The 12424-nt window shown below is 60.4% G+C and overlaps 1 protein-coding gene across 1 annotated transcript in view; it reads right to left on the minus strand.

Annotated features, from left to right (window-relative positions):
- Window positions 1–255: 255 nt before the first annotated feature.
- The window catches only part of FAM20C (FAM20C golgi associated secretory pathway kinase), a 60574-nt gene continuing 48405 nt past the window's right edge, over window positions 256–12424 (minus strand). Inside the window, exons 4-10 of the mRNA XM_021669274.2 lie at window positions 11692–11784; window positions 9961–10076; window positions 3269–3449; window positions 2559–2668; window positions 2233–2314; window positions 1453–1512; window positions 256–505 (exon numbers count right to left, since the gene is read on the minus strand). Of these exons, the coding sequence (XP_021524949.2) occupies window positions 256–505; window positions 1453–1512; window positions 2233–2314; window positions 2559–2668; window positions 3269–3449; window positions 9961–10076; window positions 11692–11784 (892 nt within the window). The remainder of the gene's footprint in view (window positions 506–1452; window positions 1513–2232; window positions 2315–2558; window positions 2669–3268; window positions 3450–9960; window positions 10077–11691; window positions 11785–12424) is intronic.

Raw genomic sequence — 12424 nt, forward strand, 5'->3', positions numbered from 1 at the left:
GGACGGAACGCCCCCGGCGCCAGCTGCCTCTGTCGGTGGCACAGACAGTGCTTCCCTCCCAACCTTCTCCCGTCAAAAACTAAAAACGTGTCCTATTACACCCGCGGAGCCTGGCCTCGGGCGGCTGCAGTTCCCGGCTCTGGACGACCCCGTCCTGCCTCTGAATTCACTGAATTCACGATGGGTGCGTGCCTTGCCGGGAGGCCCGGCCCCTCTGGCTCCGTCCCGGGCGGCGCAGCGGCGGGCAGGCGGGCACTACCTCGCGGGGGCGGCTCTGTGCTCAGCGTCCAGGTCGTCCTCCACCACGCTGCGCGGCCCGTCCCGCTCCACGCAGTCCCGGACGGCCTGCAGCACGACGCGGAGCCTCCGGTCCAGGGCCTCCAGGTGTGGCTGGTACAGCACGGGGGCCACCTGGTCCCCCTGCAGAGACTCGGCCATCAGCAGGCTCAGCTTGTACTCCTCCTTGGCCAGGAGCTGCAGACGCAGGTAGGTGGACTTCCGGATCCTGGGGAGGAGAGGGGCGTCAGGCCTGGCACGGGAGAGGGGAGATGCCAGGCCACTGGAAAGCGAGAGAAAGCGAGAGAGACCGAGAGAGCTGGGGAGAGACAGAGAAAGAGGGGGATGGAGAGGGAGAGAGAAAGACGGAGACAGACACAGAGAGACACAGAGAGAGAAAGAGGGGGAGAGAGACAGAGACAGAGACAGAGAGAGAGAAACAGAGAGATGGACAGGCAGAGACAGGCACAGAGACAGAGAGATGAGAGAGACCGCGAGAGAGGCCCTGTGACCGGACGTCTCGTCAGGCGCTGGGCTGTGGATGTGGGCTCTGGTGCAGCCTCTTATCTGCGTGAGGGGTGAGGGTGGCTGTGCAGGATGTGGCGGCCAGTGTATTTCCCAGAGGGGCCTGGCGAGAGGATGGGGGAGTGAGGAGGACGCCCGCTCACCCGGGAGACACCCCAGCTCGGCACATCTGCCCAACACGGGCGCTGCGATGCCTCCTTAGAGAAGTGAGAGGTGCCCGCCCTGCGGGCCAGCGTCCCCACCCATGAGAGGCAGGAAAGGGGGGCGCTGAATTCCGCAGAAGGGGGATGGGCCGAGTCCAGCATGAAAGGAGGCAAAGGGGGACTCAACGCTGCAACAGGCGGCCGCACGGGGGAGCAGGGCCTCTGCGTCCCAGCCGGTGTCTGGCCTGGCCTCAAATTCTCTTTGTAACTGGGCTGGCAGGATGGATGCAGAGCAGGGGCCTGAGAGGGCTCGAGCTGGACCAGCCTGGGGCTGTGGGCAGGTGAGCCTGCGCCTCCGGGCAGCAGAGTGAGGGTGTGGGGCTTTTCCCTGCCCGTGGTGCCGGCTGGGGCAGGGTGGGGAAGGCTGTGGCCTCCTCTGTGTCCTGCACGGTGGGGGCAGGTGCTCTTAGTGGGGAGGAGGCTGGAGCTGGCCCCGCCGGGGCTGTACCTGCAGCATTGCTGTAGCGGCACCAGGATGGACAGCTCGTCGTGTGAGTACTTCCCAAACCTTCCAGAAGAAAAGCAGAATTGTCAAGGGCACCTGTACCACGTTCCTCACAACAGGCTGCTGGGCTGGGAGCCAGGCAGTGGGTCCACCCCCGCTTGTCCCAGCCCTGTATGTGGGGTCCTGGCCTCTGGCCTGGGGAAGGGTCCTGGGCAGCTGAGTTGAGACGGCTCTCGGGAGCATCAGCCCACAGCTTAGACATGGAGACATCCTTACAGCCAAGCACAGGTGCCCAAAGCACATCTCTCGAGGGCTCCGAGCCTGGGAACGGACGTCCTCCTGCCCAAATTACTCGCCTCCGTGCTTTGTTTATCAGGGGTCACCCTCCCCGGTCACCGGGGTCTCCCGGCACCACCCCGTCATAGGCCAGCAGTGGTTCCAGGTCCTGCGTGCGGACAGAGGCCCGTCTATTCTGCTTGGTCCTGCTCTTCCTACCAGCAGCCTCTCTGGGCCTCAGTTTCCCAGGTAGCGCCAGGTCTGCTAGGACTTGTTTTGCAGTGATCCTGTGCCTCAGAGGCCCCACTCCTGGGGTGGCCCTCCCTCCTGATTGGGGCCTGGGGCTGCCCCCTGCATCCGGCCCTGAGATGGGCCTTTGTGACATTCCCATTCCTCCACCGGAGGGCTCCCCTCCCCTTGCCCCGGGGTCTTGGCTGGGCTCCAGGTAGCTTGGGCCAGGAGGCAGCCGGCCCTTCTCTGGGTCTGCAGGTGCCAGGACAGGCTCACCCTCTTCCGTTGTCTAAGTGGATGATGAACGTTTCATTCCCAAACTTCTCAAAAGTCTCGTAGTGGTGACGGTCCATGTTTCCTGCAGAGAGAAGCAGAAAGTGTCACAGCTCGTGGGAAGCCGGGCCGCACAGCTCAGAGTCCTCGGTGCTCTGCAGAGCAGCGTCTCCTCCTTCCAGCAAGACCTCTAAGCAAAGGCGGCAACTCCGGCCCCTCCCCAGGCCGTGGGACGGCAGCTGGGCCAGGGCACAGATCGTACCCGGAAGAGCACAATCCGCTCCACACACGGCGGGCGACACTGGGACCCCGTGCCCTGCGGGACGTACCCATGAGGAAGTCGAAAATAGTCATGTCCATGACGTCCAGGACACGGTGGCTGCTGTCGTAGGGCGGTGTCTGCTTCACCTCCTCGCAGTAGTCGGGGTCCACCTCCCACCTGTGGGGAGCCAGCGTGAGACGGCCGGGCTCTGCCGCATAGACAGGGGTGCCCAGGCCGGATTCTGGGGAGCCCGGCATGCGCCATGAGGAGCAGAGGAGAAACCCTGCAGTGGGGACTGTGGCATCTGCAGATAGACCCGGCTTGGCTGCGGCTCTGAGGCTGCATCAGTGGGAGCGTGGGTGTGGGAGGGGATGGGGTCCCTCCACCCCGTCCCGGGTTGGCCACATCTGGAGCTGCCTTCAGCCCTGGGCCTCGTGTTTTTGGAGGGTCTCTGTGAGGAAACAGGACCCGGACCCCACACTCATGAGGACGACATAGAGCTGAAAGAACAGGGGCCGTTTCTCCGGCAGGAGTGGAAGCAGAGCTCAAACACTGAGAGCTCACGATTTGAAGGACCTGCCGGGCAGGCTGGCACGGGCCAGGGAAGGGCATGGAATTCGCGGAGTAAGGAAGCCCTTACCCACCAGCTCGTCAGGAAGCAGACGCTTCATACGTGCCAGCGTCGCACAGCGGGCTCTACGCCCATCTCTGCCACCCCTGTGGCCGTTGACCGCCCCACGCGGGCGGCCAGGAGCCGGTCCCCCGGCCGGCACTTACTCGGCCTTCTTGCGTTTGTGGTAGGAGCGCCGCCAGGGGTTCCGCCAGGTCTTCCTCTTGGCCAGCGACAGGTCGGGCAGGAAGGCCGCCAGCGAGCCCTCGATCTGGTCCGGCTTCCCGCACAGCGCGTGCTCCGTGGAGCAGTAGTAGGAGCACTCGCCGTAGAAGCAGATGTTGTTGGCTGCGGAGGGAGAGGCTGCCGGTTACCCGGGCCACGAAGCGTGTGGTCTCGGGGCCCCCGCGGCTGGGCCGGGCTCTGCCTGCTGCTTCTCATGGGCAGGATTCACCGGAGTTCCCTTATCAATCCCAGCAAACGCCTCTGCCCCACGGTACAGAAAAGTGAACCCAAAGACCCGCGCGGCCCCCCGGAGGCAGAGCCGGGCCCGAACTCTGGAAAATCAGGGCTGGTGTCTACGGAAACTCTACGGCTGTTATTTAGTTGCTAAAAAAAATGCACGCGTCGTGTAAAGAAGGTGGATCTACAATCCACAGAGTGGGAGAAAATGTTCGCAAACCACACATCTACTAAGGATCCAGCATTTAGAGTGTAGGAAGGACTCTCCTAACTCAACCACAGAAAGACGGAAACCCAACTGCTAAGTGGGCAGAGGGCCCGAGCAGGTGATCCTCCAAAGGTGACACCAGCAGCCGACCAGCACGAGGAAGACGGGCGCCACCGTCAGTCACCAGGGAGGTGCATCAAAGCCACACACGCTTCAAACCCGCCTCACGCCTGCTGGGACGGCTTCCTTCAAAAGGGCAGAGAACGGCAGCTGCTGGGGGGCGGGGAACTGCTGCCTCTGCACTGCCGGTGGGAGCATAACAGCACAGGGCTGTGGAAACAGCCTGCGGCCCCCGACGGATTCCACACACTGTCCTCACACGGCCCTGCAGCTCCCCTCTGGGGTGAAACCCTAAGAGAAGGAAAAGCATTTCCACACCAAAACTCAGACACGAATGCTCACAGCAGCGCCGCTCACCACAGCCACAAAAGAGAGACTGACCCAGACGTCCATCAGCAGAGGAGGGACGGGCCGGGTGAACGAAAGGAAAGGAAATGAAATGGTGAAGTCCGGACTCAGGCTGCAGCTTGAAGGAACCTGAGGACTCTGTGCCCGCGAAGGAGGCCAGACAGAGGCCGCCACACATCGCACGGCCCTCTGGATACGAAATGCCGGGAACAGGCAAATCCAGAGAGATGGGGCAGGACGCGGGTGGCCGGGGGCTACAAGGGTCCCTTTCTGGGGTGAGGAAGACCTTCTGGATTTGGATAGTGGTGAGGGTTGCACATCGCTGTGAATATACTAAAAACCACTGAACGCTTTTAAATGGTAAATTTTGTGGTACATGAATTATACCCTAATAAAAATAATAATAATTTTTAAAATGCAAGACTGCTCTGATGCTGGAGGACCGGCCGAAGGTGCTCTTCCTGCGTTTATTTGCTGATTAAATCCAGGTCTTCACGCTTCATTTGTTTGTGGGGAAACTCTGGAAAGCCGGGGGCTGTAGAACCGGCGAGGATGTGGTTTTCTTGGGGCAGAGCCCCGAACCTCACTCACAGCCCCCGCAGTCCCAGCGTTTCTGCTGTTCACACACACGGTTGACATCTCAGCCAAAAGGGCCCCTCCTCGATCCACGCAGCCAGGCTGAGTGATTCCAAAGTCTCTCCGGCATTCTTGAAGCCTCCAGGCTGCAGGGCTCCCCGTGGGAGCACAAGGCAGGCTTGGGAGGGCACTTCCCAGCGGAGCGAACAGGAGGGTGGCCGGTCTGGGCTGCCCTTTCTTAGATGAACAAGCTGAGGTCCAGAGAGGCAGTGGGGTGGATGCCGGGCCCACTGCCCCCACCACACCGCACGCACCCGGCAGGTCCCGGCTGGCCTGGCCCCAGTACCCCCATCACCTGTCTCTCCCCTCCTTCCCACATCTCCTCACCCCACTGCCAGCAGCCCACGGTCGGACACAGCCGCCCTCACGGGAGCAAGAGCTCCATTTCGGGAGGAGAATCTTCATCAAGTGCTCACTGGCTGGAGGCTTAAAATTCGTCTGCTGTAGCAGCCGCCGGTCCTTGCCTAAGCCGGTTTCAGATGGTATCGTGTCAAAAGAGAAAGGCATTTCTCGGGCCACAGCCTTTCCTCTGCAGATCCAAATCCGGTTTTAAAGCGGCCTCCCGGGAGGGGTTAGGAGGGCTCTGAGCTGTGTGACCTCTGCCTCCTCACTCTGTGCTCAGCCCTCCTCGCCCGGGAAGCAGGGGTCCCAGTAGAGCCTGCAGCACAGGCTGGGTGTCACACAAGGCAGCCGCGTGAAGGCAGCTGTGAAGGTAACGAGGACTGCCTGCGCTCGGAGGGGCGGGTTTTCCAGGAGGAAACGGCGCGAGCCCTTCTCCATTTTAGTAACAGCAGCAGACACGGGCAGCAAGGAGAAAGCCAGGGTCCCAGACAAACCCAGGAGAGACGCTGCCTCCTCCAGTCACCAGAAAATGGCATCACAGCTGGCCTCCCGGAGAGGGCGGCCTGGCAAGCGTGTGGCTCCTGGCGAGGACCAAGACGGCCCCTTCACCTCAGGCTGGAGTGTCTCTGGCCATTCCTTTCTCTGACCGTCGGGGCTGATCCGACAAGAGGAGACTTTGCGAGGTGGACGTCTGCCATCTGCCACGCTGGACAGCTTCGGGCCTGGCAGACGGTTTTATTTCGGGCCTGGCGGCTCTGGCTGCCTGAAGCAGGTCCACAGCTGGAAACTCATCTCTTTCAATGTGCAAACGTGCATTTAAGCTGGACACAGCGTTGGAGAGAGTCCTGATGACCGTCCTGCCAAGCCCAGGGGACCGTGGCAGGAAAAAAGGCCAAGTGAATGATGGCAAAACCCGTCTGTTCATGCTGTGTCGGGCTGAGGGGCTTCCGGAGCTGCGGGGGACCCGGGCCTGGTCCTGGGGGCGCTCACCTCCAGAAACGCAGAGCTGCGCCTGGACGGCCTGTGCACCTCTCGGATGTTTGCAAGGTGCCGACAGTAATTTACGTGAGAAGCAGGCGAGTGTGTTCCGTGAGCATTTGGTGCTTAGAAGATGTGGGCTCTGGCTGGGGGCGGTGGCTCACACCTGTAATCCCAGCACTTTGGGAGGCCGAGGCGGGTGGATCACCCGAGGTCAGGAGTTCCAGACCAGCCTGGACAACATGGTGAAACCCCGTCTCTACTAAAAATACAAAAAATTAGCTGGAAGTGGTGCGCGCCTGTAATCCCAGCTACTCTGGAGGCTGGGGCAGGAGAATTGCCTGAACCCAGGAGGCGGAGGTTGCGGTGAGCTGAGATTGCGCCATTGCACTCCAGCCTGGGAAACAAGAGCGAAACTCCGTCTCAAACAAACAAACAGAACAGAAGGTGTGGGCATGACTGCGGCGTGGCCCTTACACGGCTGTGCAGTGCCGGCGTCCTGACTGCCCTCTCTGGACCTGCGCTCCACCCTACACGGGGCAGGGGAAGGCCCGGGGCTCACCCTCCTGCTTCCCCCTCCCAGAGCCCACCTTCCCTGAGCACTGGCCCTGGCCCCTCTCATCCCCTCACCTTGCTCCTGGCTCTCTCACTGGCTGATGGGTTTTTCCCTTTTCTGACTGATCCCAGGGGAGGATCATTCAGGCCATGGGAGGCCAGTGTGTGTGTGGGGTGGGGGTGTCTGCATTGGGCTCAGCCCTCTGATGTGCCCTGGGCTCCGGCAGGGCCTCTGAGGCCACCTGGCATCCGTGGTCAGGAGACGCAAGCAAAGCAAAGTGGAACAAATGAATCTGAACAGATTTTGTTCTCAGGAGAGGAAGGTTGGCTTCTGTGCCCCTGCTGCTTTACGGAAAGCCAAGCGCTCCCAGAGGCTTCCGGAAGAAATCGGGCCGAGGGGCAGCGCGGCCGGAGTGGTAGCATTGGGGGTCCCGGGGGCTGCGTTCAGGGGCAACCGGCAATGCTGGGCCCGGCTGCTCTGGGAGATGCCAGAACTCATCTGTCCGAGCAGGGAGATGGAGCTGCCGGGGCCTCTGGCAGCTGAGGAAGTCTCAGGATTTCAGGGGAGAAACTTGCACTGCCCTGGAAATGGCAACCAAGGTCTAGAAACCAGGAGTGGCCGGGGAAGGTTCCAGGGCACTCGGTCAAAGGGCTGGCTCCAGGGAGGTGTGAGAAGGGATTTCAGCCCTGACACCAAAGGAGGTCGATAGCAGCCTTCCAGCACAGAGCTCAGGGCGCTCTGGTGACCACGGTCCCTGGCCGGCTGAGGACCCGGGGATTGCAAATGTCAGCCAGCGTGGTGCCTAGAAGTAACTTAATTCACCTGCTTGGACTGATCATCAACTCAGTCTTTTCTTTTTGAGACGGGGTCTCACTCTGTCACCCGCGCTGGAGTGCAGTGGTGAGATTGGAGCTCACTGCAGCTTCGACCCCCTGGGTCATCCTCCTGCCTCAGCCTCCTGAGTCGCTGGGGTCACAGGTGCACGCCACCACACCTGGCTGTTTTTCAGTTTTCGTAGAGATGGAGTCTTGCTGTGTTGCCCAGGCTCAGGTGGAACTCCTGGGTTCACGTGATCCTCCCACCTTGGCCTCCCAAAGTGCTGAGATTACAGGCAGGAGCCACCATGCCCGGCCACTCAGTGAGACCTTAAAAATGGAGAGGAAACAGTCTGCCCCCACAGGCTCCTTTTACGACTGTGAGGAATCCCGGAGATGCTGCTGCGAGCAGGGCAAGGCAGGGCATGCTCTCGGCATTAACGGGCGTTTTTGACCCCTCCCTGCGCGACCCCGTGACCGTCTCCTTCAGTCGGTCCTGAACTGAGAGGCTAGTCTGCAACGCAGAGAATCGAGTCTAGGCTGGAGGGGTTCCTGCAGTCACGGCGTGGGGTGGTGGCAGATACATCACTGTAAAAGTTGCAACTAAAATCGTAGAAATACATGGATAAGCAGCAGCCAGGCATCCAGGCATCCCCGGGGTGGAGCCCAGCCTCAGTGGGCACCAGAGTGTGCGCGGCAGGCTGTAGGGCGGTCAGTCCTGGGGACGGTGGGGCAGGAGGCCATGGCCGGATGGTGCAGAGCAGACCTCCAAAGCCCCAAGGGCTGACAGCGGCCGGGACTCAGGCGTGCTTGGGAAGCCCTGGACTAGGTAACCCTAACCCTAACCCCTTAAGAAAGACGGACGGCTCAGACCATCCAAACGGGGACTGAACTGTCTGTGTTCCCATCACTGGGGGTGTGCCTGGCTCGGGCGCAGCTGACTGGGGAACCCTCGAAGACCCGCGCCCAGGCTCCGCCTCTGCCCCCATTCCTGGTGTATGGGGCCAGGCACCAGTGGGCCAGGGGAGGGAGCCCTTCTCCCTGCCTCTGCGGGGCTTTCTGTCCTATTTTTTCTCTTATTAATGGGCTTGGAGAGGAAGAAAGCAGATGAGGATCTCGGTGAGCCCTGGCTGATGGAACGGAGCTTAATTGAATCATGGAACATCTGCAGGAAATGAGCTTTTAGGTCGAGGTTTTACGTGCCGGCAAATCCGAAGACGCAGCTAATCACGGGCCCTAATTGGATTTTATCTGCATGAATTAAACTGACGGGCCAGGAGAGCGGCTGAGGCTCCCTCCAATCCGGAGGGCCCCTCCCCAGTGGGTCCTGGCTCTGTGGGGTTTCCCGGGGTCACTCTTGACCTTCAAGATGGAAACGCAGGGGACCGAGTCCAGGACAGGAAGGAGGGCGTCCCCAGAGCTCAGCCAGGGGCCTGGTGCAAGGGAGGCACTCGAAGGGGAGGGCTGGCCCCTCGGGAGAGCTGCAAACGCCAGTTCCTTTTCTTTCTTTTTTTTTTTTTTTTGAGACAGGGTCTCACTCTGTTGCCCAGGCTGGAGTGCAGGGGCATAATCACCACTCACTGCAGCCTCCACCTCCTGGTCTCAAGCCATCCTCCTGCCTCAGCCTCCTCAGTAGCTGGGACCACATGCAAGCACCACCAAGCCCGGCTAATTTTCTTATTTTCTGTAGACAGAGGTCTGGCCATGCTGCCCAGTCTGGTCTCAAACTCCTGAGCTCAAGCGATCCTCCCACCTCAGCTTCCAAAAATGCTGAGAGGACAGGCATTAGCCACCGCGCCCAGCCCAAATGTCAGGTTTAAAGCAACCTGTGTAGGTAATTAAGTAGAAAACCATGTGTTTATGCGTGCACTGTACTTACCATGCAGAGTCTTGAAGGTTTTATAAACCTCAGCACCAATAGAGATATCTATTCCCACCTGACTTCCAGGGAATCCTGTGTCCCCTCAAGGGCACCAGGGCCCTGGGATGACCAGCCCTGCTCACAGTGCAGCTGCCTCGCTGAGGTGGGGGAGGCTACCCACCCTGTTGCTATGTGACGGGGGTCCTGCTGGGTGTGTTTAAATCTGGGTGGGGAAGTCCCAGGGAGGTCTGCTGGCAGGGCCACCTGGAGAAGGCTCCCTGGAGAGGCTAGGATCTTCCGAAAGTGAATCATTTCACCAGTTAAGATAAACATAAGCAAATGGTAGAAGCAGCCTCTCTGTGCACAGTCAGACATTGGTTACGTGGCGATGGCAGCATGTGGGAGCCGGGTGTGGGTCGGCACAGCGGGTGTGGGAGGGGGGCTGGGCACAGCACCGCCTGCGGCTTCTCTTGGTTGGGGGTACCCGAGCCCCGGGCGCTGTGCTTTGGCGCAGGCTCCCTGTGCGAGGCTACCTGGGGAGATGAAGAAGGTCCTCCACAGCTTCTTGTCTCGCGTGACATCCCGGATCTCCTTGGTCATGTTGACCATCCTGCCGGCCACGGGAGGAACCCGGCGGAAGTCCAGGATCCTGGCAGGAAAGGGGCAGGGCAGGGTCTGTGCTCTGTGCGGCTGAGCGGGCCACCGTCTCCCTGCCTCCGTATAAACCCCACTCCAGGGCGGGTGGCTCCGCCTGGCCCCGAAGTGATGGGGGCGGGAGGGGGCCCCGAGGGACCGGGGCTGGTGATGCTCACTGATTGGCACACACTGCCAACTGCCCGCATAGCCAAAGCCTGCCCTCATTCCAGGGCTAAATTTAAAACAAAATTAAAGTAACCACTTTCAATGGTTCCCTTTCTGAACCACACTGCAAGCTCCCACTTGCTTAATTAAAAGGAGAATCCAGGGCGTGAGCTTTTCTTGCTGACTGAGGACGTGGTGATTATCCCCCAAGGCGAACTGACCAGGTGTGGAGGGACGAGGGCTGTCTGCCGGGCGACCCAGGGTCCGGGGCCAAACCATGCCTCTGAGTGGAGCACCTGCCCCTCCACAGGTCGGACAGCTGGATCAGGCGCCGGGCTCTGTGTCCTGTTTATAAACAGCTTGATCCGAGGAGGGAGGCCTGTTTCCTAACAAGTGACCCCCCTGGCTTAGTGGCGCTTCCTTTTTTTCATAGAAAAGCCTTTTTCTGGGTTCAGCCTGTTCTAGATAGCTGGAATAGCTGAAATTCTGACTTCTGGGGATTTCTATAGTCACCACAGAAGACTTTGATCTTTAAAAAAGCCATTTAAACTCCAGTGTGCACCTGCATCACCAAGGATCTTGTTAAAATGCAGATTCTGGTCCCTGCTCTGGGTGGAGCCTGGGACTCTGCATTCTGATCAGTCCGGGGCCAGGCCAGTGCTGCCGGCCCTGGGGCCACACTCTGGGCTGGACGCCTCAGGGCCCTGCGAGGAGGCGGGGCGCTCTAGGGGACCCAGGGCGGCACCTCCTCCCTCCACTGTACCAGCGTAAGGTCCTTCAATCCCCTGCGCCCCTCTGGACCCAGGGCCGGCCTGTGAACTGCCCCTGGAGGGTACTGAACACGGACCCCCCACCACCCCGTCAGCAGGGGAGAGCAGACCCTCACGTGTTCCCCTTCTGCTGGGCTGGAGCCCCTCTGGAGACGGGTGACCGCGGGACCTCCCAGGGCCCCTCACCATGAGCGTCGCTTCCTCCTCCTTAGGAAGCCTGCTTTGGTCTTCCAGGGACGTCTGTGCCCTGTGATTCTCTGTGTTGAGATTCACGGCACTTATACTCCCCCTTCCCTCTTTCCTTTTCCTCTATTCCCGACTACACGGCAGCTTCTGTGCCTCCCGTCTGCCTGAACTGTGGGGGCACGGGGGGGCCCCTCGGGATCAAGGTGCCCCAAGGGCCGGGACGAAGCGTTAGGAGCGTGGGGAGTCTGGGCGAATCGCTCTCACAGGGCCTCAGTTTCTCGTCTGTGAGAGGGGATATGGGAGGGAGGGTCTCCCTGCAGCGTGTTGTGTGGGCGATAACACCAGGGTCTGGGACAGGGCAGCACTCAGGATGCAGGGACAGCAGGCCCCGGCACTGCCTGATGGTGTCCATGGTGACGGTGACGTCCTGCTGTGTCCAGCGTGGGACGGCCAGGCTCACCAGCGGGTCTGAGCGCATGGGGCAGCGTGGAGGAAGGACAGCCTCACCTGTCCAGGTGGAAGGCGGCAATCTCTGCGTTGTGCCTCTCGTAGTCGGAGAAATAAAAAAAGTCAGGGGGCGTCTCCTGCTCCCTCGTTTGTCTGAGAAGACAGGACAGACACAGAAAGGGCTTGTCACCGAGAAGGCCTCCAGGTGCCGGGCAGGCGCTCGGTCCAGCTCTGCAGAGCTGACTGCTCCCTTTCCAAGGGTTTTGCTAACTGTTGTTAAACACAATCATCATTAAAAATTAAATGATATCAACTTACAGTGCAATACGTTCATTTCAGGAGCGACAGGTGTCAGGGTCTCATCCCTTCCCAATTAGGGTATTTCTGTCTCTTGCAGCCGAGGGTTAAAGTCCTCGCTAGCAGTGACGCTGCCCGCGCTCCCGCCTCCACGCTGGAGGCCGCATAAAACCAGCCAAGGGGCACTTTTCACACCATGGAAATGGGCAGACTCTGCAAATCAGGCTTCTTCCACCTGGGGAGCTGCTTATTAAATATTCACAGCCCACTCCAGGTCCACGCCACCAACCAGACGGATTCTCCAGAGATTCAGGCAGAACATGGGCCACTAGGGCACACGGATGGGGGTGGGGTCAGGCCCTGGTACCAGAGGAGCCCCCTGAACTGAACAAGATGGATGGACTTCTCCAGGTGTGGGCCTCGGGGCCGGGGTCAGGTTGGACCGGCTGCCCCTCACACCTGCCCTCAGCTGCCCACCAGCTCCCCGGAAGAGCGC

The sequence above is a fragment of the Aotus nancymaae genome, unplaced genomic scaffold (assembly GCF_030222135.1).
Source record: "Aotus nancymaae isolate 86718 unplaced genomic scaffold, 86718_ANA_hifiasm-v0.15.2.pri h1tg000015l_1, whole genome shotgun sequence".
In the NCBI taxonomy this organism is placed as follows: Eukaryota; Metazoa; Chordata; class Mammalia; order Primates; family Aotidae; genus Aotus; species Aotus nancymaae.